This window comes from Capsicum annuum, chromosome 12 (assembly GCF_002878395.1).
Source record: "Capsicum annuum cultivar UCD-10X-F1 chromosome 12, UCD10Xv1.1, whole genome shotgun sequence".
In the NCBI taxonomy this organism is placed as follows: domain Eukaryota; kingdom Viridiplantae; phylum Streptophyta; class Magnoliopsida; order Solanales; family Solanaceae; genus Capsicum; species Capsicum annuum.
This window is the reverse complement of record NC_061122.1, coordinates 208,736,453-208,761,436: the sequence shown is the minus strand read 5'-3', so window position 1 is coordinate 208,761,436 and position 24,984 is coordinate 208,736,453. Positions and strand designations below refer to the sequence as shown.

General features: G+C 33.1%; 1 protein-coding gene and 1 pseudogene across 3 annotated transcripts; one reads left to right on the top strand and one right to left on the bottom strand.

Moving 5' to 3' along the window:
• Positions 1-2,788: 2,788 nt before the first annotated feature.
• LOC107848953 lies at positions 2,789-4,864 on the top strand (annotated as a pseudogene).
• Positions 4,865-15,138: 10,274 nt separating this feature from the next.
• Positions 15,139-23,743, bottom strand: LOC107851818 (phosphoenolpyruvate carboxykinase (ATP) 1). 3 transcript variants are annotated; one of them, XM_016696914.2, is made up of 13 exons: positions 23,588-23,743; positions 22,660-22,884; positions 22,002-22,186; positions 21,305-21,458; positions 18,209-18,293; positions 17,976-18,076; positions 17,586-17,884; positions 17,278-17,451; positions 17,062-17,127; positions 16,771-16,949; positions 15,911-16,080; positions 15,651-15,819; positions 15,139-15,501 (listed from the first exon to the last, which is right to left on the bottom strand). In XM_016696914.2, the coding sequence occupies exons 2-13, from the start codon at positions 22,869-22,871 to the stop codon at positions 15,358-15,360; spliced, it is 1,938 nt and encodes a 645-aa protein (XP_016552400.1). In that variant the 5' UTR covers positions 22,872-22,884; positions 23,588-23,743; the 3' UTR covers positions 15,139-15,357. The 3 variants fall into 3 exon arrangements, with proteins under 3 accessions (XP_016552400.1, XP_016552401.1, XP_016552402.1); XM_016696915.2 differs by having other exon boundaries at positions 23,468-23,738; XM_016696916.2 differs by having other exon boundaries at positions 23,445-23,730.
• Between the last annotated feature and the right edge of the window lie 1,241 nt (positions 23,744-24,984).

Here is a 24,984-nt window from a genome sequence, read left to right as displayed (position 1 = left end):
ATAAGGGTCTTCACACTTTTAATATATTATTATAGATATAGATTATAGATAGATATAGATTATAGATTATAGATTATAGATTAAAGATTATAGATTATAGATATAGATTATAAATTATAGATTATAGATATAGACATAGATATAGATTATAGATTATAAATTATAGATATACATCTTCTTTGTTTTCATTCAAGTTATTTTTAGTGTCAAAATTTTCTCTCAGACAAGTAGATGAATGTCGGTCGGCTTTGAAAATATTTTTTAGGTAAAGATTGGGTTTAATTGTATTGCTTTTATATCTCTATTTTGAAATTTTTTTTGAGTAAAGGTAAAGTTTAGTTGTATTATTTTGATATTTCTATTGTAGTATTATTTTGTTAGAGTAGTTTACAAGTGGTAGATGAATATCGGCTTTGATAATTTTTTTTTTTATAAAAGTTAGGTTTAATTAAATAAATTCTCCAAATGATATTGAATTTAATTATTATATTTATCTTTATCATTTAAACAAATATCCTATTTAGTGGAATATTTAAACTCAATAAAATAAAATACATGCGTGACACACGTACACCTAAACTAGTATATATATATATGTGTGCGCGCGCAGCTCTACTCGTACTATGATGAATTGACAAGCTATAAATCCACCAGTAAATTGACCAGCCACCAGTCAACTCCCAAGAGAAAACCATATTTGCCCTCTGACAAACACCAAACTCATAAAATATTGGGACTCAAATATCAATAACAATATTTTATTATAATGATCAAATTTTTTTTGTAATAGACTTTTTATAATTTTTATAATAATATTTTGCTATAGCATCAAAATTTTTCTAGACAAGATTGTTATAGAGAAATTTTACCGTATCGAAATGCAACAGGCGGACAAATAATAGGATTCTTCATACCTTGAGGAAATTTTAGCATTAGTGAATAAAGTTAGGAATTGTCACTTCCACCTAACTACGCTAAAAATAAACACGACCACAAGATTTTTTTTCTTTTTAAAAAACAAGCTGGGAATGAATGAAAACAACCATCTAAAACTACTACATTAATTAGTAATTACACATGTTTTCTAGCTACTTTTGTCTCTTTGCCAAAACAAAATATTATTTCCCCCAACTTTCACTCAGCTAACTTGTTCTTAGAAAGGAAAAAAACAGTTAAGCGCCCAAAGCATTGGAGTCTAGGCAAGGGGTCGCACCCAGAGGTGTGATGTAGACAACTTAACCTAATGCAAGTATTAGTGTGTTGGAAATCTTACTGAATCTACTTGATCACACAACCTGTAGGAAATTCACATAGCTGAGGTGTGTCAACGACACTGTCCTTAAGAATATTTCATCCGGTGCAGGTGTATTCTCCAAGATTCAACAAGCTCTTTCAATATAAACTAGGAGCCATAATGTAAAGAAAGATTATTTTTTAGTAGAACCCAGCATCTTATAATTGGGAAAGAAGAAGTCACCAAAGAAAAGGACCTTCAATATAGATAGATCAAGAGAGTTTTTTTGGTCAAAAACTCATCTGCTCCAACGTTATAGGCATGGAGATATGTTGATAAAGAAAACCATTCATGAGAATGGCCAATACTAACTATCAAAATAATGACAATTAAAGAGGACTAAAGGTTAATCTTGAAGCAAGTGGTTTGTTGCAAATCAATCAATATATATATATAAAGGAGACTCTTAGACAATTATATGTGGCATGGGTTAGAAACCTTCATTCTCATTTTTCTTTTTTTTCCCCTTTTTGAATTTTTTCTCATTTTTTTATTATTTAATTAATTTAAATAATTGTAATAAAATCCTATCATAATTATATTTAACACATCTAATTATATCTCATTGGTTACAAAAAATCCTCCAACTTTTTACATTCCCTACTTAAATAATATGTCTTCTCACCTCCCTTCTATTTTATGTTAATAGTCTAACCATTCTATAAATAACAATCTAATATGGATTTGATTGATACTCATTTTTATTTTCTCCAAATCTTAATATATAAAATTGTCGTGTTGAGATTAATGGTGAAAGCATTTGCACTTCTTCATACATATGCTCATATAGTCGTTTTCAGCATCAAGAAAATAGATATAGTTTCAAGAAAAAATTACAAGTTTCATTCATCATATTGTAGCTTGAAGGCTTTTTTGCAATGTCCAAAACATTGTGAACATCTTTTGATTCTTGAAATCATATTCCAAATCAACATATTAAAAATTAAAGATTCCACTCTTGAGAACTTGTTTCCCTTCTTTTTTTCCAATATTCGATTTAATTAATTTAGTGTAATAGTCCAATTATTAGAACTCTTAAAGTTCTTTATTTTGCTTTTTTTGTATGTGTTTCTTGTAAGTTATGATCCTAAAAATATGAGGAATATGCATTATTAAGGATCATATTTATTGTTTTTCTCTTTTTTTTCTCTTATAAATGTGGCTTGGAACATCTGTTTAATCAAGCACAATATATATATATATATATATATATATATATATATATATAAAGGAGAAAGAGTAACCTGCTGATGTGGCATTTCTTATTGACAAGAATTACTATTTATCGTTTTTTCCTATTTTTTTTTTTTGCCTTTTTTCTCATATTTTTGAAGTTTAAATATATTCATAATGGGATTTTAAACAGAAAATCAAAAGTAATTCTTATTAACTCCTATTTAGGGTACCCTTCACTTTTCCATCTTTTGCTCTTCATTAACAATTGTAACATTCTGCTTTAATTCTCTACACAATGTATTTTCTTCTCTCAGATATCTAATTTGTTCTGTATTTTCAATTGGAGCTTTAATTTCTCTTCTGTCAAATATCTGTATTCTCTGTTTTCAATAGAAGTTTTGACTTCTCCTCTGTTAAACTATATGCCCTTTTCATCATATTACTTATAACAAATCTTAGGAAACATTCAACCGTATATGTTGGGTTAGGAATTATTCGGTGATGGATTCATGTAGTGGTAGTACTGTGGCTTTGAATAATGATAAACAACAAGAGAAGGAGAAAAAATTGGAGAACGACAGCGGTGTAGCGGCGTCGGCGTCAGGTGGTGGTGTTGAGAAATCTGTAGTGAGTGGGGTGTTCCACCGACAAAGGCTACTAAACCTGATGGTACTGAAATCAAATAGCTTTTCACGTATTTTTTTATTTACAGTTTAAATTTCGAACAATTCAACTTTAACTATGAAATGATCAAACATGAAATCTTAATTTTTTTTTAACAAAATCTATGTTTATTAATTTCGAAATTATATAAGAAATGCAAGTCACAATTCAAAATACTTAAATATGAAAATTTACTTGTTTGAATCTTAAAATTTGAAAGTGAAGCTTAAATTGGTATGAAGGGAATATTATTTATTATTTTTTTGGAGTATATTTTTGTTGGGATTAATGGTGGATATTTTGTGATGTATCCATGGGAAACTTACCAAGCTGATACGTCAATAGATTTGACGAAACATGTGCCAGTCACTTTCTTGGATAAATTTGCTTGTTGGTTGTTAAGATCCTCCGATACCCCACTGATATATTCTTTCAGGTATGTTATAGAATAGAAAGTCTTTAATGCCAATTCCCAGAATATTGGAAGGCTTTATTATCGTCCTAGTAACAATAAAAAAGTCGTTCATGTTTTATTCGTCCAATAAAATTGGTCAGAGCTCTTACAAAAAATTTTATGTCGTTTTTCATAATTTTGGAATGTTGGTGGAAAGCTTTATTATCGTCATAATAACAATAAATTGGTTAATTTCTTACAAGAAGATTCCATGTCATTTCCCCTAATTTCTTGTATTACAATGATTTGGTTGAAATTTGTTCATTGCTTACTCTGTTTAAAATAGAATTTTCATGTTTAGAAGATATTTAAAAATCTATATGAGTTCAAATCGTGGAATTAACCACTAATACTTGCATTAGGTTAGGTACATCACACCTCTTGGTGAGGCCCTTCTCGGACTCTAATAATGTGGAATGTTTGGTGCTCGGAGTTGCCCTTTATTATACCCAATTATCTATAGTTAAAAAAATTTAAAAAAATATTTGAAAATGTGTTATTTAAGAAAAATTATTTGATCCTCATTTGCTAATGGTGATAGTTGTCATTTTTGTTATTGTTCAGTATTATACTAATAGTAATTGATGATGTTGTTAGGATAAGCACATAGGAAGAAGCAAACAAATGAAAGGAGTGAAAATCTTGTAAAAATATCTTTTATTTCTTTCTTTATGAAGAGTCCAATAGAAAATTTCAGATGAAAAAAGAATATGAGATCATAGAGGTGATATGATTGTAGAGCTATGATGTTAGAAACAGTGGCAGCAGTGCCTGGAATGGTGGGAGGTATGTTGTTGCACTGCAAGTTATTGAGGCGATTCAAATAAAGTGGTGGATGGATTAATTCTCTATTAGAAGAAGCTGAAAATGAGAGGATGCATCTCATGACTTTCATGGAAGTTGATAAGACAAAGTGGTATGAGAGAGCTCTGGTCTTTGCAGTGCAAGGTGTCTTCTTCAATGCCTACTTTGTCACTTGCATTCTTTCTCCCAAATTGGCTTATCGTATCGTGGGGTACCTTGAAGAATAAGATATCCATTCTTACACTGAGTTACTCAAGGAATTGGGCAATGGTAACATTGAAAACGCCCCTGCTCCTGCTATTTCCATTGATTACTGGCACCTGCCTAAAGACTCCACTCTCCGCGATGCTGTCGTGGTTGTTTGGGCTGATTAGGCTCATCACCGTGTTGTCAACCACTTTGCATCTATAAGAATTCATACGGCTGATGATATCGACTTTCTTGAAATGATTGACATTTGTCTGAAGTGTTGATTAACTAATTTATGTCATTTTGATTGCAGGAAAGTCATTTTCAGGACAACAGCTGATGGACTCACATGCACCACTTAGGTATCACTAAACCATTAATAATACAAAGAGAGATCGGAGATATCAAACTAAAAGTCACTGCTTCTTTTTGAACTGGTAATATAGTTGTGTAGTAGGTACTACTAATCTTGAATGTTGATGTACGTATTTTTGTGTGAATTTGGTTGGTTCTTTTCTGCCTTATGAATCTCTGAGATTGAGGTAAAGTACGATGAGCTCTATATGATTGGAGGATTTCAACATTCGTGATGTAAATATATTATGGTTTGTCTACTTTGCCACACTTTTGGGGGCACAAAGTTTCTTAGTTAAGTATGGATTAGCGAGATTACAGTTAGGACGCAATGACAAACAAAGATAATTAGCGTTATGGGAGTTCACAATAATTCATTTATTGTGTGTATGGCGTAAAAGTGCAAAAGAATAAGATGGACCTCTTTTAATTGGCGGTTGAGGCTATCAAGTGAAGTTTTGTTGCTGAAATTCCAGAAACTTCTTTGCCGTTTTTATAGAACTTAAACTGTGGATGGAAGAAGAAGCTCCATCCATGGAGAATCTTATAATGGAAGCTCAAATGGGATCTTCTTTATGAGTATACAAGAATGTGATCAACTTTAGTAAGCAATACGGGCTCAATTTTAAAGGTTAATGTGAATGGAATTCTCTCTTTTGAAGAACTATGTGATAGAAGTTTGCTGCCTCATTTGATTTTGATATGAAGTTGCAAATCTTTCCTGATCTTTATATTTTCCTATCATGTTTGGGATCTTATCAGATAAAAACATTATTTTTTTTCAATTTTATGCTCATTTATTAATTTAGTACCCCAAGTTATTATTGAAATTAGATGTAATTATTTGTATATGTTTTTTATTATTATTCTTTGAAGTATTTCTATTATGATGATTAGCAGATCAGTAGAAAATGTAGTGAACCTTATCTGGTTAGAGAATTTATAGTTATTGAATTATCAACATGAGAATGGTATAAATGAAGGGAAACAGATAGCGAGGAATGAGGATTCATAAAGCTGCCTCCAAATGATTTGGGAATGAAGCATATCTGTGGTTGTTGTATTTGTGTCATGATTTGTGATATATTGAATCGAGGTTGTGTTTCGGTTACACTACCAGAGTCCTTTTGTAATGCCCTTGCTTTGGGAGAGTTTAAAACCAGTAATGTTAGCCAGTCCGATGATCTGAAGTAGTTGTGTTATAATTGTGTTATGAATTATAGGTCATTAAAAAAATGTAGTGAGCTTCTGCTGCTAGAGAATCCAAAGTTCTTGAGTTATTGAATGAGAACGGTACAGATGAAAGGAACAGATGGTGAGGATTAATAAAGTTGACTTTGAAGAACTTTGGTGTGATGTGTATTTGTGGTTGTAGTTATTGTTCTATTTGTATCATGATCTGTGTTTAATTGAATTGAGGTTTCATTTTCGTTAGACTACCGGAGTCATTTCATAATGTCTTTGCTGTAATTTAGATCACATTCAAGCATTAGTTTTCTAAGTTAATTTTCAAAAGCCGACATAATATGATTTCGTTAATGAGAATCACTTAGGATTGTTAAAATCACTGCTTAACTATGTTTTACATTATTTTGGACATGCATCATGTTAAGCTTTTTATAACTTTTTTGATACACATGCTCTGATGAAGCATTGTTTTCTGTGTTTACAGTTTTTGTTTCTTTCCCCAACTGCAAGATCAAGGTATGCATGTAGAAGTTGTGTGAGTGTAGTGTAATAAGGAATCAATTTCTTCCTTTTGTCGTATAAGGATCAGTTGTTAACATGTGACCATGACACACCTAGAAAAAATTCAGTAAGGATGGTGATTACATAAGAAATTACTTATATCTCATGTCTCTTTGGAACAGTCTTTTTAGGTTGTAAATGTTGAGAATTGTTTCAAATGGATAGAAATATTATAAAAGACATGACGGGGCAGCAAAACTAGGAACAAGGTCGCTATAGCTCTGTAGAAACTAGAAATGAGGTCGTTGGTTCTACAAATTAGAGATTCTTCCAAGATCCATCCAGTTTTATTAATACGGACATAAGATGACTTGATTTCATTGCACCAGTCAGAGCTAGGCCTGTAAATTATTCTATTCAGATTGGTGAAGAGTTTGCTCTGGAATGTAGAATAATATTATTAGTTGCGCGAAGCGCGACCAAGTAGCCTAGTTACCTATATAACGACATGTTTACTGGTATTTACAAAAAATTCCAACTATTTTCTAAATTTCATAAAATTTCAACTTTTAGTCTTTGATGATACATATAAATTATATTAGATACATCCTACAAATACATGTAGTATTAAAATAATTAGCATATTTTTCACGGCCCAGGACGACCCCCTAGTCGTAACACGGTGATTGGAACCACAAGTGATCCCAAGTTAACCCATGAACTGACATATTGTTGACCAATTAATTTAATAAGTAAAACAAAACTTAATTTGCTGAGCGGAAGCATAATCATGAAAAGTCTAATTAAAAGTAATACTGATACAGTTTACATCATGATAAAACTGAAGAAAAATTTAAATTACATGACTGACATCTATGGAGCCACTACTATACTGACTATAGATAACTGAGACATGCCTCCAACTACCACTAATCAATATATATGAATAATAACAATAAAGTACATGAACAACATCTAACTGGAGTCCCCGAAATAGGAGAACTCATTACCTGCTTTCTAGAAACTGCAACTTTCTGATCATGATGTGTGGGCTACAACTGGTACCAACATTATTAAATAATGTAGCCACACAAACGTATTTATGGATCAGTATTTCTAGAATGTACCGAGTAAGTGGGGGTGAATGCAATAAGTAAAACTGATTTCATACGTAATCTTAAAACATGCATGCTAAGTGTAAGTGGACTCATCAAGAGACTGAAATAAACTGAAAGCTGAAGTATCTCAAAGTATAAGTAACAAACATAATTTGATAAGCTGGTGAATCCCTATACTTAGGTTCTTAAAACATTACTGTTGTTATATAATTAGAACTGAAACTGGAAAATAGTTAAACACGAATACTGTATGAGTATTGGGTTTGAAACTACGTGATGGGAATTGACATAACTCGAGGATCTGAATATACAAATATGTTAAGCATGAAGCATAAATAATGTAATATCTGAGAATTCAAGACCATGCATAAACATATTTCTGAAATAATCTATAAATTGAAAGACTGAAATCAGAAAACTGAATAACTGAAAATCTATATGCTTTGGTAAAATAAACCTGAACTGAAACTACACTGAATACTATACTGAGACTGTGGGATGTATCATTTAACCAACATTCCCCAATCTAAGCTAATCGAGATCCAACCTGTAACCCCAGTTAGAAGAGTATCAGTACCGTGCCATGGGTACGGACATTGACTGACGATATGGACCCACAAGGCTGATGTCCCAAAGGACTAAGGAGTCACTCTATAATTGCAGGTGCTCTCATAAGATATGTATCAATCCTAAACTGACAGAAAGATATCTCAAACCTACGTTGGCTACGTAGTTCTGTAACTCAGGGATTGCTACTAAGAGTCAAAACCTAAACTGGCAGGAATGCCCCCATCTTTGAGTTCTCTCGGTGCTAAATCTTACTTCAACTGAAAGACATAGAAATATTAATTGGTGCATGCACTGATAACTGACAACTAATAAACTCAAGTCATGGTATTTTGAAAACAACAGTGCATACAGATTCTGGGGTAACTATTAACATATAAACTGATAATGCTCATCATGAATAGGAATATCATAGTCTACTGAATAAGATTCATGGATTAACTGTCTGAATACTTGAAAAGATGAATTTATGTAAATCACATAGGTATCGGCTTTTCATAACCTACCCGCACTGAATGATCATAAAGTATAATATTAAAACTTGAAACTTTAGTATTGAGTCATGTTTTAAAGACTCAAAAGCATAGACATTTCATCAAACACATGGGGATCATGAACTTGAATATGGAAATATGATATACGTATGAAAACGACATGAGTGCATGAGTAAATTCATAAGTTGGGGACTTAACATAAAATCAATGGGATAGCACATGAAAACTTGTAACTCAAAGCGTGAATAGATTAATCCACTTGGAAACACTAGTAAATATGGCAAAGTTCATAATTCGATATTACAACATGCAATTCAATTGGATACGTCATGGGAATCAAAACCCGAAACATGAGATAACCTAACTCTTGATGGAATCATACATGGACAAGAATTGAGTCAAATTACTAAGGAGAAACATAATTTAAACTCATCTTGAACATGTACAACTTCATAATAATGGAAAAACTCATACTTTAAATCAAGAAAGGTTTTCGGGCTCCATGGGTGAAAGGGGACTCATGGATAAACTCCCACATACCTTAATTAGATGACTTCTTGAAGAAATATTAAAATTGAACTTGAATTTCTTGGGGAAGGAAGCTTGAATTTCTTGATCTTGAAAAAGAGGCTTGAATTTTGGATGAGAAATTCTAATCTTGATGTTCTTGATATTCTTGAATTTAAATCTTGAAACTTGGGAGATGATCTTGAGAAGAAACCCCAATCTTGTTCTTGAGAGTGGAATGAGGAGTTTGTGTTGTTTAATCGATGGAAATAGAGGCAAAGTAATGCCCCTTAGGGGTTAAATATCGCGGATTGGGAGATATAAGAGGGTAAAAGACTAAAAAGCTCTTAAACTAAACTTTACAGACAATTCTCGATAGTCCTTACGGGTCTACCATACGAATCGTATAGTCTGGGTACGAGTTAGACTTGGCAACAGGTATGCTGGACTATGTGTGACACAGCTTGATAGTGTTTCAGTATTTTGGTCATAACTTTTCACCCTGATGTCGGATTAAGGGGAAATTGGTATCGTTGGAAAGCTAATTCAATTATCTATCTATTGGTGGTCTTGAGATCAAAATTTCTTTTTACAACAAAAGTTATGATCATTTGAACATGACTATAGTTATGTCATTCCAAGAATTTAATCACTAAGGAAGGTTTTGACTGGTTCATGAGCTAGGAGCTATTTGAGGACATAATATATATCTAAGTAACTTATAAATCTATAAAAACATGAGGCTTGATTCTTGGATTGACTACTGGTCTGGGTACGGGTCACATCTTATGACTCGTACCTTAGCATACGACTAGTATCCATGACTCGTATCTTGGACGGAACCTTAAGGAATCTACATTGATGTCCTTACGACTCATACCCCTCTTGATGATTCTCAAGGGTCAAGTTATACCTGGAACAGAATGTTAACTCAAACACACTGTCTTGGATACAACTATCACATATGACTTGTAAGAGTTTTTACGACTTGAAGAACGACTTGTAAGCGATCCAGAAAGCAAGAGAAATATGGGGTATTACAGTATTTTAAGGGATGTAACGGCTAAACTAGCATTAATATAGCAATTAACCTAACTAATTATGTTAACAGCTCAATAAAATCCCTGGAAAAAAGAAAATTTGTTTGTTATTCCAACTATTTAAATAAATTCTCTTCCATAATCATTTTCCACATAGAATAATTCGTATGATTTTTTTTTATTTTTTATTGATTTTTTTTGAAGTATTGAAGATAAATATTTCAATTTTGTTATGTAATTTCAGCATTTGAATTAATGATATAAAGTATGAGGGCTATAAGAGTGATGGAATCGTTCTTAGTGAACATGCAACGTATGATGAATTGATTTCTTCCATTGTTGTTGAACATGTAACGCATGATAAGAGTGATGGAATCGCTGTTAGTGAACATGTTACATCATTTCGGCATTTGGAATAACGATATAAAGTATGAGGGCTTGAAGTAATTGTTCCTTGTTTCTTGAAACACTTTGCCTGGCAATCCATCCTAGAACATGTGATTTGATGACAACTACTGCTTTTGTTCTCTTTTCATAAAAAAATTTACATCTCCACCATTTCTGCAACTTTACTACCGCTTGCAGTAGTATTTTAAGTTCAAAAGCCTGGTTACCCAATTTTGGGACATTATGGTAGTTATTTGTCTCTGGTTTATTCAATTATGCGCTTAATGTCAAATTGATTGTTATTTTATGTAATTCTGTTTTTGTTATTTTTAGTAAGCTGAGATACATATTTGGTCTAACTAGATACATTTTTCCTTCATCTTGTATCTCTGGTTCGGATTGTGTATATATGTGTATGTATGTGTGCATCTCTTGATGTTTTAGTTTTAGTGATATAAGTATACAAAAGATACATATTTGTAGCGTTAAAGATACATATTGTGCACGATAGTACATATATGTGTCTCTCATTAACTTTTTCTGTACGATAAAATACATCTTAATTTTTAACATATTGCCGTTGAAGATACATATAACTAATGTGAGATACATCCTACAGATACACTTAATAATTAAATTAATTTACATAATTTAAGGGTTATAACGGCTAAAGTTCCTTTAATTTAGCAATTAATCTAACTAATAATGGTAAAAACTGAATAAAATCCCATGAAAATAGGTAATTTGTTTGTTATTCCATATTTTAAAACAAAATTCCTTTCATATTTTGTTTTCAGTTATAAACGATTCCTACAACCTTTTTATTATTTTTTCTTGACTTTGTTTGAAGTAATTGAAATGAATATTTCAGTTTTGTTACGTCATTCTGGCGTTTGGATTAACAATGTAATGTACGAGGGCTAAATAATTGAATTAAAAAAAAATTAAAGTATTGACTAAAGTTTCTTTAATTTAGCAATGAACCTAACTAATAATGGTAAGAAACGAATAAAATCACACGAAAATAGGTAATTTGTTTGTTATTCCACATTTTTAAATAAAATTTCTTTCATATTTCGTTCCCAGTTATAAACGATTTTTACGACCTTTTTATTGTTTTTTATTGATTTTGTTTGAAGTAATTGCAATGAATATTTCAATGTTGTTACGTCATTCCGGTGTTTGGATTAACGATGTAACGTACGAGGGCTAAATAATTGAATTCAAAAAAAAAATTGAAGTATTGGCTAAAAAAAATTAAAGTATTGACTAAAGTTCCTTTAATTTAGCAATTAACCTAACTAATAATGGTAAAATCTGAAGAAAATCCCACGAAAATGGATAATTTGTTTGGTATTCCATATTTTTAAATAAAATTTCTTTCATATTTCATTTTCACTTATAAACGATTCCTACGACTTTTTTTATTATTTCTTTTTAATTTTGTTTGAAGTAATTGCAATGAATATTTCGGTGTTTTTACATTATTCCGACGTTTGGATTAATAATGTAACGTACGAGGGCTAAATAATTGAATTAAAAAAATGTGAGATACATATAACATACCCTTCATACACTATATGTATCTTTAAGCTTACCAACATGTATTTTTAGTATGCTGATTTCACTAAAACTTAAAAACAAGAGATACATATAAAACTTAAACAGATGACAATAGATACAAGATATTGAAAAAATATGATGTATGCGTAAATATGTATCTAAGCCTAAAATTATCCAGATCTGAAATAACAAATAACAAGAGATACATAAATCCACAATAACACAAAATCGGATATATAAAAAGCTTAAAATGTATCCGTTGTTTTACAGAATATGTATCTTTAATGTAAATATTTGAATCAAAATAAAAAAAAGTGTGAGATACATACAAAACAACATCGTACACAATATATATCTTTAAGTTTACTAACATGTATCTTTGATATGCCTATTTCACTAAAACTTAAAAAACAAGACATACATATAACAACAAAAACATAAAAGAGATACAAGAAATTTCTCTGAAGGTCTCCATAGATCTTGGATTTTTGTTTTGAGATAATGATGCACAATTTTTTACTCAATAACTTGATGATTAGAGAGTATTTCCAAGGTGAGTGTAGTTGAATTTTTTCTAGAACATGTGACTGGATGACAATTGTTGCTTTTGTTCTCCGTTCATGAAGCAATTTACATCTCCACCATCTTTGTAACTTTACTACTGCTTGCACTAGTATTTTAAGATCAAAAGCTAGTTACCCAACTTTACCCAATTTTGATACATAAAAGCTTTATCTATCGTTTTCATCGTTATTTGACGATTTGGGAGGGATGGATTGAGAATTTGTTCCACAAATATCACCGAAAAAAATATTTTGTAAAAACAGAGCCAAATTGTTAATTTTTGAAAAAAAAAATGGTAGGTAAGATTAGAAGAAACCGAATATGATTTTAGGAAAAAAATTTACCTTACTTCAAAAGTTTGAATTAGAGGATAAAATAGGATTGAAACGGCCGCTGAAATAATGACGTTGAATAAGGAGGAAAACTGTTCTTAATTTGGTAATAAGGGAGTAGGATGAGGGGTTTTAACATGTATCTCAACTTTAATAAAAGTAGTAAATGTTGGGATATTTGTAATATTTTTAAAGTGAAGGTACTTTTAGTAATTTTGTAACTTAAGTTGTTCTTTTAGGTAATTTTTCTTAATATATGTTTTTTAAATTTATTTCTATATTATTGTAATAAAAATCATAACTATCCATCAACATTTTCTTTCCATCCCTAATATTTATTTATTAAATGCATTTTAATAATTTATTTATGTGTTCTTTAATAGGTTGATTTTTATCCGTCTCCTACGAGTTTTTCACTTATTATAGACAAATATTTTTGCTAAGTGTGCTTTGTTAATTTCCATTATTTTATTCTATTTTTCTTTCATATATAATTTATTACTCTTTGTTATTTTGTTCAAACTCTATATTTGAAACGTAGTACAGAAGTAATGAAAAAAACTATTGCGACTTTCTTTTAGAAAAAAATTAAATAAATTTCATCATCAGTGCTATTAAACTTTTCTCATTTATGTGCTATGTAAAAAGAAGAAAATTTAACAATCACTTCTTAAACTCTCTTAATCATGTCAAATATGCAAGAAAAAATTAAAAAATATTTTTGAAAACTCAAAAATCAATATATGCATATATATATGTATATATATATATATATATATATATATATATATATATATGATGATGATGATGATGATTTCTCCTAGTATTTGAATATTTTTCTTCTTTTTATATTTAATGTCTTTAATGAAATACTTATTATAACTCACACCTCTTTAATTATACTCTTAATAATATCAATAAATACAAATTTTTAATTTTCATAACTATCAAAATTTAATTTATAAGTTTATGACACCTTATGGTATTCCTCCAATTTGTATATGTAAATTCATAGTTTATTTCATGAAAATTCTCATCCAAGATTATAATTCAAAATACACATATAAATTAACATTATAATTATTATTTTCTTGTAAATTGTGAATTTTTTGAAATACAAACTAATGAAAATACACTTTTCTGATTATTATAGTATTTAGATAGTAAAAAAAATTATATTATAAATTTAAGAAAGCTCAATGATCGTGCGCAGCGCGAAATAAATCTTTATTTTCTTTTATTATATAATTAATAGAGTTAAATGTTGTAACTCTCTCTCTCTCTATGTGTGTGTATATGTATATATGTATGTGTATGTTCCGTTGGTTTCTTAAAAAATGATATTAAAAATGAAGAGTTGAAGTTGTTCTTCCTATTATATCGTGAGATAATTTTTAAATATACAATCTAAGATAATAATTTGCATATTTTAATATTTTGTTGATTTTTGGGAATGGGATTACTAAAAATGAAGAGTTAAAGTTATTCTTCCTATCATATAATGAGGTAATTTCTAAAGATATTATGTTAGATAAAATCTATTACGCATAAACTTTTTATTTGACGAACATTTAAATTTGTCGTTAGAACAAAACTTTTCTCGTCTATCAAGTGCTTTATGTTCTTTCTTTATACACTTTATATTACTTATTTTTCTTAAAAGCTTCTCATATATCTCTTTTCAAAATTGCAATAACCTCATTTACGAAATGAGGTTAATTATTTTATATGTAAATATTCTAAAAAGGTTAATCAACTATAATTTGAATGAAAATTTAGATAATAATACGTCGTATATGAAATTGAAATTTTTATAATTTCATAAGTACGTTATAATAAAAAGATAATTACTTATAAAATCAATTACTAATATATTTTTTTATGACCGCGGGAAGCGCAGCTCGATTCCCTAGTTATGCATAGAGTAATGTTGACCAAAGAAATTGTAAGAAACAATTGGTTTTCAATATTAATGATGGGTGAATAAATATTGTCATAATTCAAATAACGGCTAGTAACGGCTTGAAATAAATAAAGGTTGAATGAATGTAGACATCTCTACTAATATTCAGACGATGAATCTGAACATATTCCATAGTCAAGATGACACAGCTTTCACGGGTCGAACCCGTGACATTATGCAGCTAATTAGGTCTTCAATCTCAGAAATTTGGACCTGCAGCCAGTATCTCCTCAGTCAGATTGTTATCAGCTCCAATCTTGTAGTTTGTGAACACTTCAAAGTTCTTCCTGAACAATCCTCCCAGCTTCAATAGAGTTTCCTTGTAGGCACCCTTGTCTGGCCACTGGAACAAAAAAAATTCCAACTTTTACCAAAAAAATAAATAAATTCAAGAGAATGGCACGTACGTGCTCTAACATGTTAAAATGTACGTACTAACAGTTTCTTTTTTACACTGTCAGCGTATATAAATAGAGTTACATGCTAACTTACAGCGTTGACTGGATCCAGAATCTCTGAAGGAACTCCCCCGAGTTCAGTTGGGATTTCCAGCCCGAACACCTCAGTTTTCGTGTAATTTGCATTCAGAAGTTCTCCTGAGTGGATGGCATCGATGATTTTCCTAGTGTATGCTAACTTAATACGGCTGCCTGTTCCATAGCTGTTTGTAATCAAGAAAGTAAATTAGCTAACCAAGTCTAATTAACATAGCTAGAATACATGTCATGTTTAGTGCTTATAATAAGTTGTACCTTCCACCTGACCATCCAGTGTTGACAAGCCATGCAGTAGCTCCATGTTTCTGCATTTTCTCAGCTAGCATGGCTGCATATCTTGTTGGATGAAGCATTATAAATGCTGCACCAAAGCATGCTGAAAATGTTGCAGTTGGCTCTTTAATTCCTTCCTCTGTTCCAGCCACCTATTTGATTTGTTGAAGCATTAATCTTAACTTCTTACTTCCTCCGGTCCCAAATAACAGTTAAAAGGGCAGCCTGGTGCACTAAAGCTCCTGCTATGCCCGGGGTTTGGGAAGGGCCATACCACAAGGGTTTGTTGTACGCAGCCTTACCCTGTATTTCTGCAAGAGGTTTTTCCATGTCTTGAATCCATGACCTCTTGATCACATGGCAGGAACTTTACCAGTTATGCAGAAGCTCCCTTTCCGGTCCCAAAATTAGTTGTTTTGTGAAAGTGAATTAATATTTGACGTTTTAGAAGAACAAGAAGCATTTATTGTTTTTTGTTCAAATTCACCCATGCTACTCATATTCCTATTATTGGAGTGTTAATTAGGTGTAACGTTTAAGAGAGAAAAGGAGCCTTGGAGCAACGGCAAAGCTGTCTCCGTTTGACCTATAGGTCACAAGTTTGAGCCATGGAATCAACCACCAACGCCTTGCAATACGGGAGGGTGCCTACAGCATATCCCTTGGGGTTCAGACATTCCCCGGATCCTGCATGAAAGTGGTAGACTAGACAAGACAATACTTTTATGATTTAAGGCTATCAACTGTCTTTCTTAAGGAGTGCAAAAAATTAAAATGGACAGGAGGTGGTACTATATTGTGTAAGTAATTTTTTGAAGCAATAGATTTCAGAAGATGTGTACCAAAGCTGTGTAGCCACTAATAAAGTGGTACATTGTCTGTGCCAAGTTCAACTTGCTGACTGGAGGAAGCACACCAAAGGCATCACAAGCAAGAAGGATGACATTCTTAGGATGAGGACCAACACATGGTATTTTAGCATTTGGGATGTATTCAATTGGATATGCTGCCCTGGTGTTCTCTGTAACCAAACCAATAAATGACATTAGTTGAGACCCCAACAGCTGTTGAGAGATCAACATTTTCTGCAATTTTTTGCACGATACAATGTACGTTAACTATAGATTTAGTACCTGTTACAGATTTATCCGTGTAGTCCACCTCTCGAGTGTGTTCATCGAAAACCACATTTTCCAACACTGCACAAAGCATTGAAACATATTAGTACTGCCTGACACTTGCCTCAGTCCCAAACAAGTTGTGGTCGGCTATATGAGTCCCAAATACAGCAAATCTTCCAGTAAATTAGTAATGTGTACAATATGATCGAGTAGGAGTCAGAAAAATACCAGTGCCAAACTTGATGGCATTCCAAATATCAGGCTCTTTCTCCCTCGACAAATCAATGCATTTAGCATAGCAACCACCTTCAATATTCGAAACACCATGCCCACTCCAACAATGTTCATCGTCTCCAATTAGGTACCTATTATGGTCTGTAGACAATGTAGTCTTCCCGGTTCCTAAAATAAACACGTCCACAAAGAAAAAACTTTAGTAACAAAGTACACCATATTGACATGTTGTAATCGATAAAATACATTGATAGTGTAAAACTCTTCATACTGAGGGTTTACATAAGTTAAATTTACCTCACCTGATAATCCGAAGAAGAGGGCTACATCTCCGTCTTTTCCCATATTGCAGCCAGAGTGAAGAGAGAGAATTTGACGCTTAGGCATTAGATAGTGCATTAAACTGAAGAGACCTTTTTTCATTTCCCCTGCATACTGTGTGCCAAGAATGACCATTTCTCTCCTAGCAAGATTAAGGTCTATGCTAGTTGAAGAAGTCATATAGTGAGTGTAACGATTACACGGGAATTTCCCAGCATTGTATATCGTGAAATCCGGAGCACCAAAATTCTCCAGCTCTTCAGGAGTAGGTCGGATACACCTATCACGTCCGGACGATTATTTGTTATATTCGCTGTCAGTATATATAAGTTACATCGAGTTTTATTCATGATGATCAGGTGCGTGCTTACATGTTGTGCATAAACAGGGAGTGATAGGCCCTGGCAGATACAATTCTAACTTTGAGTTTATTGTTAGGATCCCAATTGAGAAACTGATCATTAACGAAAACCTGAAATATTTATGTAAGAATTCTTTAACTTATCGACAGTCTAATAAGTTGTAAAACTTAATTAGCTAGGTAAAACAGTGTATTACACAAATAAAAAATGTACAATCTAGTATACAATCATGTAAAGTATACCTTCTCCAATGAGCAAAGATAATCAACAGCTCTTTCTCTGTTGACTAAGAATGTCTGTTCGTCCATCTCAATATTGGGTGATCCCCTTTTGAAAAGCATGACACAAGATGAAGTTAGAAATAAGAGAATCCTAGTAGAGAATAAGCCAAGAATCTTTAATAGAAGTTTCAAACCAAACAAGAGGGGAGCGTTAGAGGCGGAGCAATGATTTGAAGCTTACGGATTCTGAAATCTAGAAAAGACAGCTTACTTGGTTATGATAAATTATTTACACCGTTTAGGTATGTGTCGTTGGGTTTTTAAGCAGTGTGAATGAAAAATGAATAAGTGTTTTTTCCGGAAAGACATCAAGAGAAAGGATGCAATTTGAATAGATACATTTTCAGATTGAATGATTATGACCTTTCCAATGGGTCGTGACTTTTCCGAAGAGTTGCACCCTTTTTGAAGAATTGCACCTTTCTGAACCATTGCTTCTCTTCATGAAGCAACACCTTGATGGATATAAATACCTAAATTTTTTCTCAGGTAAAAACAATTTTTTGAAAAACAATCTTCTTCTTCTTCTAAAAATTCTCGTGTGATCGTCAAATTGTTGGCTGTGTTCAAAGTTTCTGAAAATTTGAGGTATTGTTATTTTTAGAAAGAAAATCATTTTATCGTGGGAGGAAAGATTCCATAACCTCGGATACTTGAGGGAAATAAATTCCTTGAGAACACAACGTGCATTCGGTAGATTTGATTCTACAATTTTCTGGTTCATCTTCTTTCTTAAAGTTGATAAACACTTCATTTTGATAGTTCATTTGGACTTGTGTTTGAAGTTGTTGTAACTTCATCGTAGTTCTTGAAAGTTGCTCTTGAACTCAGTATTGAAGTTTGGGTTGGAACATACAGATTTTTGTACCCGGAATAACACATGTTCATCTAACCTCAGTACTTTCGACACAAAACATAAATTTATATGTAAAAGATCCACTAAAACAACAACAACAACAACAACAACAAACCCAGTGTATTCCCACTTAGTGGGGTCTGGGGGGGGTAAGATGTACGCAGTCCATACCTCTACCTCTGATGAAGTAGAAAGGCTGTTTCCGAAAGACCCCCGGCTCAAGTCACGAGATATCACACAAACACATAGTACAGCACAGAAGCAGATGACGTAACATAGATACGGCACCCATAAGGAATATAAAACAGAGTAAAGCAGGAATGCAGGAATATAAAGCAGAGGAAAGCACACATATTCGTAATAAACATGGAACACGGGACACGGACAATGAATACGGAATCATAACAGGAATACACCCCCACCAATTAATTCCCTACACTAGCGACCCGAACTGGCCCTAATCCTCTGCCGTAATTCGCATCTTTCAGACCTTCCTATCTAGGGTCATGTCCTCGGTGAGCTGTAACTGTTCCATGTCCCGCCTAATCACCTCACCCCAGTACTTCTTCGGTCTACCCCTACCCCGTCTAAAACCATCCAACGCTAGCCTCTCACACCTACGGACCGGGGCATCCATGCCCCTCCTCTTCACGTGTCCGAACCATCTCAATCGTGCTTCCCGCATCTTACACTCCACTGAAGTCACACCAACCTTCTCCCGGATAGTCTCATTCCGAACTCTATCCCCTCGGGTCAGTCCACACATCCAGCGCAACATCCGCATTTCTGCCACCTTCATTCTTTGGATGTGGGAGTTCTTAACTGGCCAACACTCCGCTCCATACAGCAAGGTCGGACGGACTACCACCCTATAGAATTTGCCTTTAAGCTTGGGCGGCACCTTCTTATCACACAGCACCCCCGATGCGAGTTTCCACTTCATCCATCCCGCCCCAATACGGTGCGAGACATCCTCGTCAATCTCACCGTTACTCTGGATCACGGACCCGAGATACTTGAACTTATCCCTCTTCCCTACCTCCTGTGCTTCTAGTCTCACTACTACCTCATTTTCCCGCCTCACATCATTAAACTTACATTCCACATACTCTGTCTTGGTTCTGCTCACCCTGAACCCTTTAGACTCCAGAGCTTGCCTCCACAACTCTAATTTGTCATTCACACCCCCTCGAGTGTCATCTATCAGGACTACATCGTCTGCAAAAAGCATACACCACGGCACCTCCCCTTGGATACGCCGCGTCAACACATCCATTACTAACGCAAACAAAAAGGGACTAAGAGTAGATCCCTGATGCAATCCTGTCAGGACAGTGAAATGCTCTGAGTCTCCTCCCGCCGTCCTCACCTGGGTTTTCGCTCCCTCATACATATCCTTAATTACTCTGATATATGCCTGCGGTACTCCACTCACCTCCAAGCATCTCCAAAGCACTTCCCTGGGGACTTTGTCGTACGCCTTTTCCAGGTCGATGAACACCATGTGCAGATCCTTCTTCCTCTCCCTATACTGCTCCACCAACCTCCGTACCAGGTGGATTGCCTCCGTCGTCGAGCGGCCGGGCATAAATCCGAACTGGTTTTCCGAAATAGACACTATCCGTCTCAGCCTCACCTCGACCACTCTCTCCCAGATCTTCATAGAGTGACTCAGTAACTTAATCCCCCTATAGTTATTGCAACACTGAATGTCCCCCTTATTCTTATAGAGGGGGATCATGGTACTCCACCTCCACGCCTCGGGCATCTTTGCCGTCCTGAAAATTTCATTGAACAATGCAGTCAACCACCTTACACCAGCCTCTCCAACGAACTTCCAAAACTCCACCGGTATCTTATCCGGCCCCGTCGCCCTACCCCTTCGCATCCTGCGGACTGCCTGTCTAACCTCGTCTACCTTAAAACGTCTACAATAGCTAAAATCCCGACAATCCCCTAGGCCTAGTTTCATGATTTTAAAAGTACAACCGATCTATTACTAAAAGTCTTAAAGGTTGAACTCATAGAGATTAAATCAGAATCCGGCTATGTACACATTAAGTGGATTGTTAGGGGTTTGAGCCAAAGCTACTAAATTCTGCAAAACTCATAAGCAGCACGGTAGCTTCACCTTACCTAATCCGTAAGTCAGGACAGTAAATTTCAAATTTCTGATGCAATAAAATCAAAGATGAACTTACTTTCCCCACCAAAGTTCCTCTGATGTAGTGTCATCCTTAACAACACGCTTGTCTCTTGGTGAGCGCCCCGTTTTGGCACCAGAAAGTGTGGCCAATGCACCACTTGAAGTGATGAACGAGCCTTTTTCATACTGGATTGCTTGCTCATATAGCTCTACAAAAGGCAGACACAAATGTGATTTGTGTATTCAAACTTTAACCAAATGCATAACAATGAGTAGCCTTTTTGCTAATGTAGATACTAAAATATGAAGAGTCAAAGTTAAAAAATAGTTATAATTCAAAATGGTAGAGAAGTACAAGTCAAAAGTAACATATGAGAAGCAATAGCTACTAAAATCCAAGTAAAAGAAGATCTGACTATCTAAATAGGAGTAATATCATGCCAAATGAAACAAAAAACAATTATACTATTAGATTATTACCTATTACAATAGGTTATTTATTTTTATTTTCCCATGTGTCAAACATATAATTTAGTACTCAATTCACTAAGCATGCATGATGTCAGAATAGACAAAAATCCCGAATTCAATTAAAAATCCTGAATTCAATTCTCACCACCAAATTGCACTCGTACATGAGAGGGTCCGTGTTAAGTATATCTTAAAATGCATCTTTTAAACTTTTAGATAAGATGATGATACAATTCTAATGTTTTGCAAGTAAGTTAAAGAATAGGGAATTAATTAATTACCAGCAGGGGAGAGATTGTACAGGATGTGAGTAAACTTGAGGGCACTATCAGTAATATTGCTGAATGCTGGAGTTTGTTGATGTTTCTGAGAGGCATGGACCACTTTGGGTGTCTCAGGCTGCTTAGCAGGGTCTCCTTTAACTACCTTTGGCCCTGTCTCCCTTGTCAATGATGCCAATGATGCACTGTTTTATCAACAAAACAACATTAGCATTATTGTTAGGTGCACGAACAAAAGTCTCACATTGATAGCTGAAAAGATATGTAGAATTTCTTAATAGTATGAGGTCTTTTGGGGAAAACTGTGCAAATTTGACCCGAGCGAACAATATCTCACAACCACCACCAACAGACCATATCACACAATATAAGAGTATCTTTGGATTGGGCCCAATAATTATTGTAAAAAGATTTGTCACTTGAGTTTTTCTTATTGCATTAACAATATAAATTTACTACTACTAATAACAATAACAACAACAATAACATTTCACCGAAAAAAAACAACAACAATGACATATACAGTCAAGTGGGGTCTAAGAAAGCTGCAATATATGCCCACTTCATCATACCTTTATGAGGTCCAGAAATTGTTTCCAATAGAGCTAGACTCAAAAAAACAATTTCTACTATACTAATAAGTTGGGATTAATATAACCTGATGGATTGGAGCTGTTGTTTATTTTTGTCAGCTGCTTCAGCCCCAAAGGCAGTTTGCTGAATGATAGGGGTATTGGGTCCTGATTTCTTCAACTGTAGGGAATGCAACTCATCCACTGTCTGTGCTTTCACTGGTGCTACACTGTCATCATGACATATCTCTTCTTCCAATTTTTGTGTCTCTATCTTTGGTAGCCCATTAAATGCCATTCTTACTAATTACCTACACATTCAACGAGACATCCAAAATAAATATATAATTTCTAAATATAAGGTGTATTAATACCGTTCAGAGGCAGAGCTACACGTAACGTGATACTATATTTAACAACAATAACATATCCAGTGTAGTCCCATATGTTTGAATTTCAAACATGACACTTATAAGATTTTCTGATCTCGCCATAAGACCAACTATGATGAACGATTGTTGTTGAGAGTTGGCAATAAGCCTTGCATTATACAACCGAGCGTCAAAATCTATCACATTTCATTTTTTGTGTTTTTAATTGACTTGACACGGAGTTTAAGAAAATATAATTTTTTTTTTTTTGAATCTTAGTCTTTATAACCAAAATATGTTTTGAATCGTGGAATGTTAAATGCATCATGTAAGATGTTGGATTTAAAGAGTTAGTAATAAATACCGAAAGTAACATTCTTCTTAAACATACTACAAAAAAGAAAAACATAAAAATTTGAAAGGAATGGTTGAAGACTTTCCATTAAAACTTTTAACTACATTAAGAAAAAAAAAAGATATTGATTAATTTAAGCTCGTACAAAGCATGTTATTGCATGCATGCCTTATGCCTATGGAAGAAGAGTTAAAAAGAGAATTTTATGTTCCAATAGAAGCAGAAGTGATGTGAATTATTCCAAAATCGAATTTGATTTGATGTACAAAGATGTGAAAGAAGATTAACCAGGATCAATGAGGAGTGTTCCTCAAGAAGAGTTTTTATATAAATAGAACTGTGTGATATTTGGATAATAGCTGAGGTTATTTGGATAATAGCTGAGGTTAAATTTATAGTCCTGACTAATTCTTGGTCTTATTAGCTACCCATATTTAGTGGCTTAAAAAAAGGAATACTCGTCAAGATCTATATATAAGATTTCCTAAAGCAATAGTAAACTAGTAAAAATGGATGGAGACGATTAATTAATACCATATTTAGTGGCTAAAAAAGGGAACGACTTGTCAAGATCTAGATATAAGATTTCTTAAACCCCAAAAAAATTGCAAATGAGTGGAGAAGATTAATCATAGGTAAAGTAATTAATAATTTAAGTCAAATTTAATTTGAGATTTCATTATTGATTCATTCTTCTCAAATTATTTTTCATGATTTCTTTTATATGCCCCATTAAGAAATAAGTCTGCTCACTTTTCATTGTCCAGTCCTTAAAAATAGATTGATCACTTTTACATGTCACTAATAACATATAAAAGAAGAAAATTACTTTTTCTTATTTTACTTTCAACATAATTACTTATTCTCCAACTTATTTCTCAAGATCTAAGACCATACATCTTTAATATGATAGAATAACTTATTTCCCAAGATCTAAGACCATGCATCTTTAATATGAATACTATGATAAGATACTTATGTTAATCATTATTTTTTAAGGGCATACAAAGTCCAAAGTGGACAAGTAAAAATAGCAAATAACGAAGTACTCGACAAACAACTGAACATAGATACTTAGGCTGCATTTGTTTTTTTTTAAGATTCAGACGTCTGAATTCTAGATCTGAAAACTGAATGATTAAGAATGTTTGTTTTTCAACATCTGAATGTACCAAAAAAATTTATTTGTACATATAATAAAATAAAAAATACAATTCAAATAAAAAACTAATTATATATCAGAAAATTATGTAATTTAATACAACAAAATTATTATTTGATTGAAAAAAAATATTTATGTTTGTTAGTGATAGTGAAAATGGTTTATAATGGTGGTTGTGGTGACAATGATTGACGTTAGTGATTAGTAATGTTTGTGGTGATAGTTGTGATGGTTGGTATTATAGTGACTGTTATGATGGTGGCAGTTGATAATGGTGGTGGTGGTTGTGATGTGACATTGCTTGATGTTAGTAGTTGGAGGTGTTGATTGTGATGGTTGAAAAATGAATGAATAAATGATGGTCGACGATGTGTTGGTGATAGTTGGAGATATTGTTAGTTGTGTTGGTGGAGATGGTTGTTAGTTGAGATAAATTATAGTGATGATAGTGATTGAAGTGATGGTATATTCTAGTGACAATGGTGGTGGCTGCCAAAAAATGTGTGGAGGTGGTGATGTATTA

Excerpts from the sequence above, each read along its gene's own strand:
- LOC107851818 (XM_016696914.2), bottom strand. The coding sequence starts at position 22,871 with ATGGCATTTAATGGGCTACCAAAGATAGAGACACAAAAATTGGAAGAA. Across the intron at positions 21,459-22,001 it reads GTACAATCTCTCCCCTGCTG|AGCTATATGAGCAAGCAATC; the intron begins GTAATTAATTAA and ends TGCCTTTTGTAG. Across the intron at positions 16,950-17,061 it reads CACGGATAAATCTGTAACAG|AGAACACCAGGGCAGCATAT; the intron begins GTACTAAATCTA and ends GTTTGGTTACAG.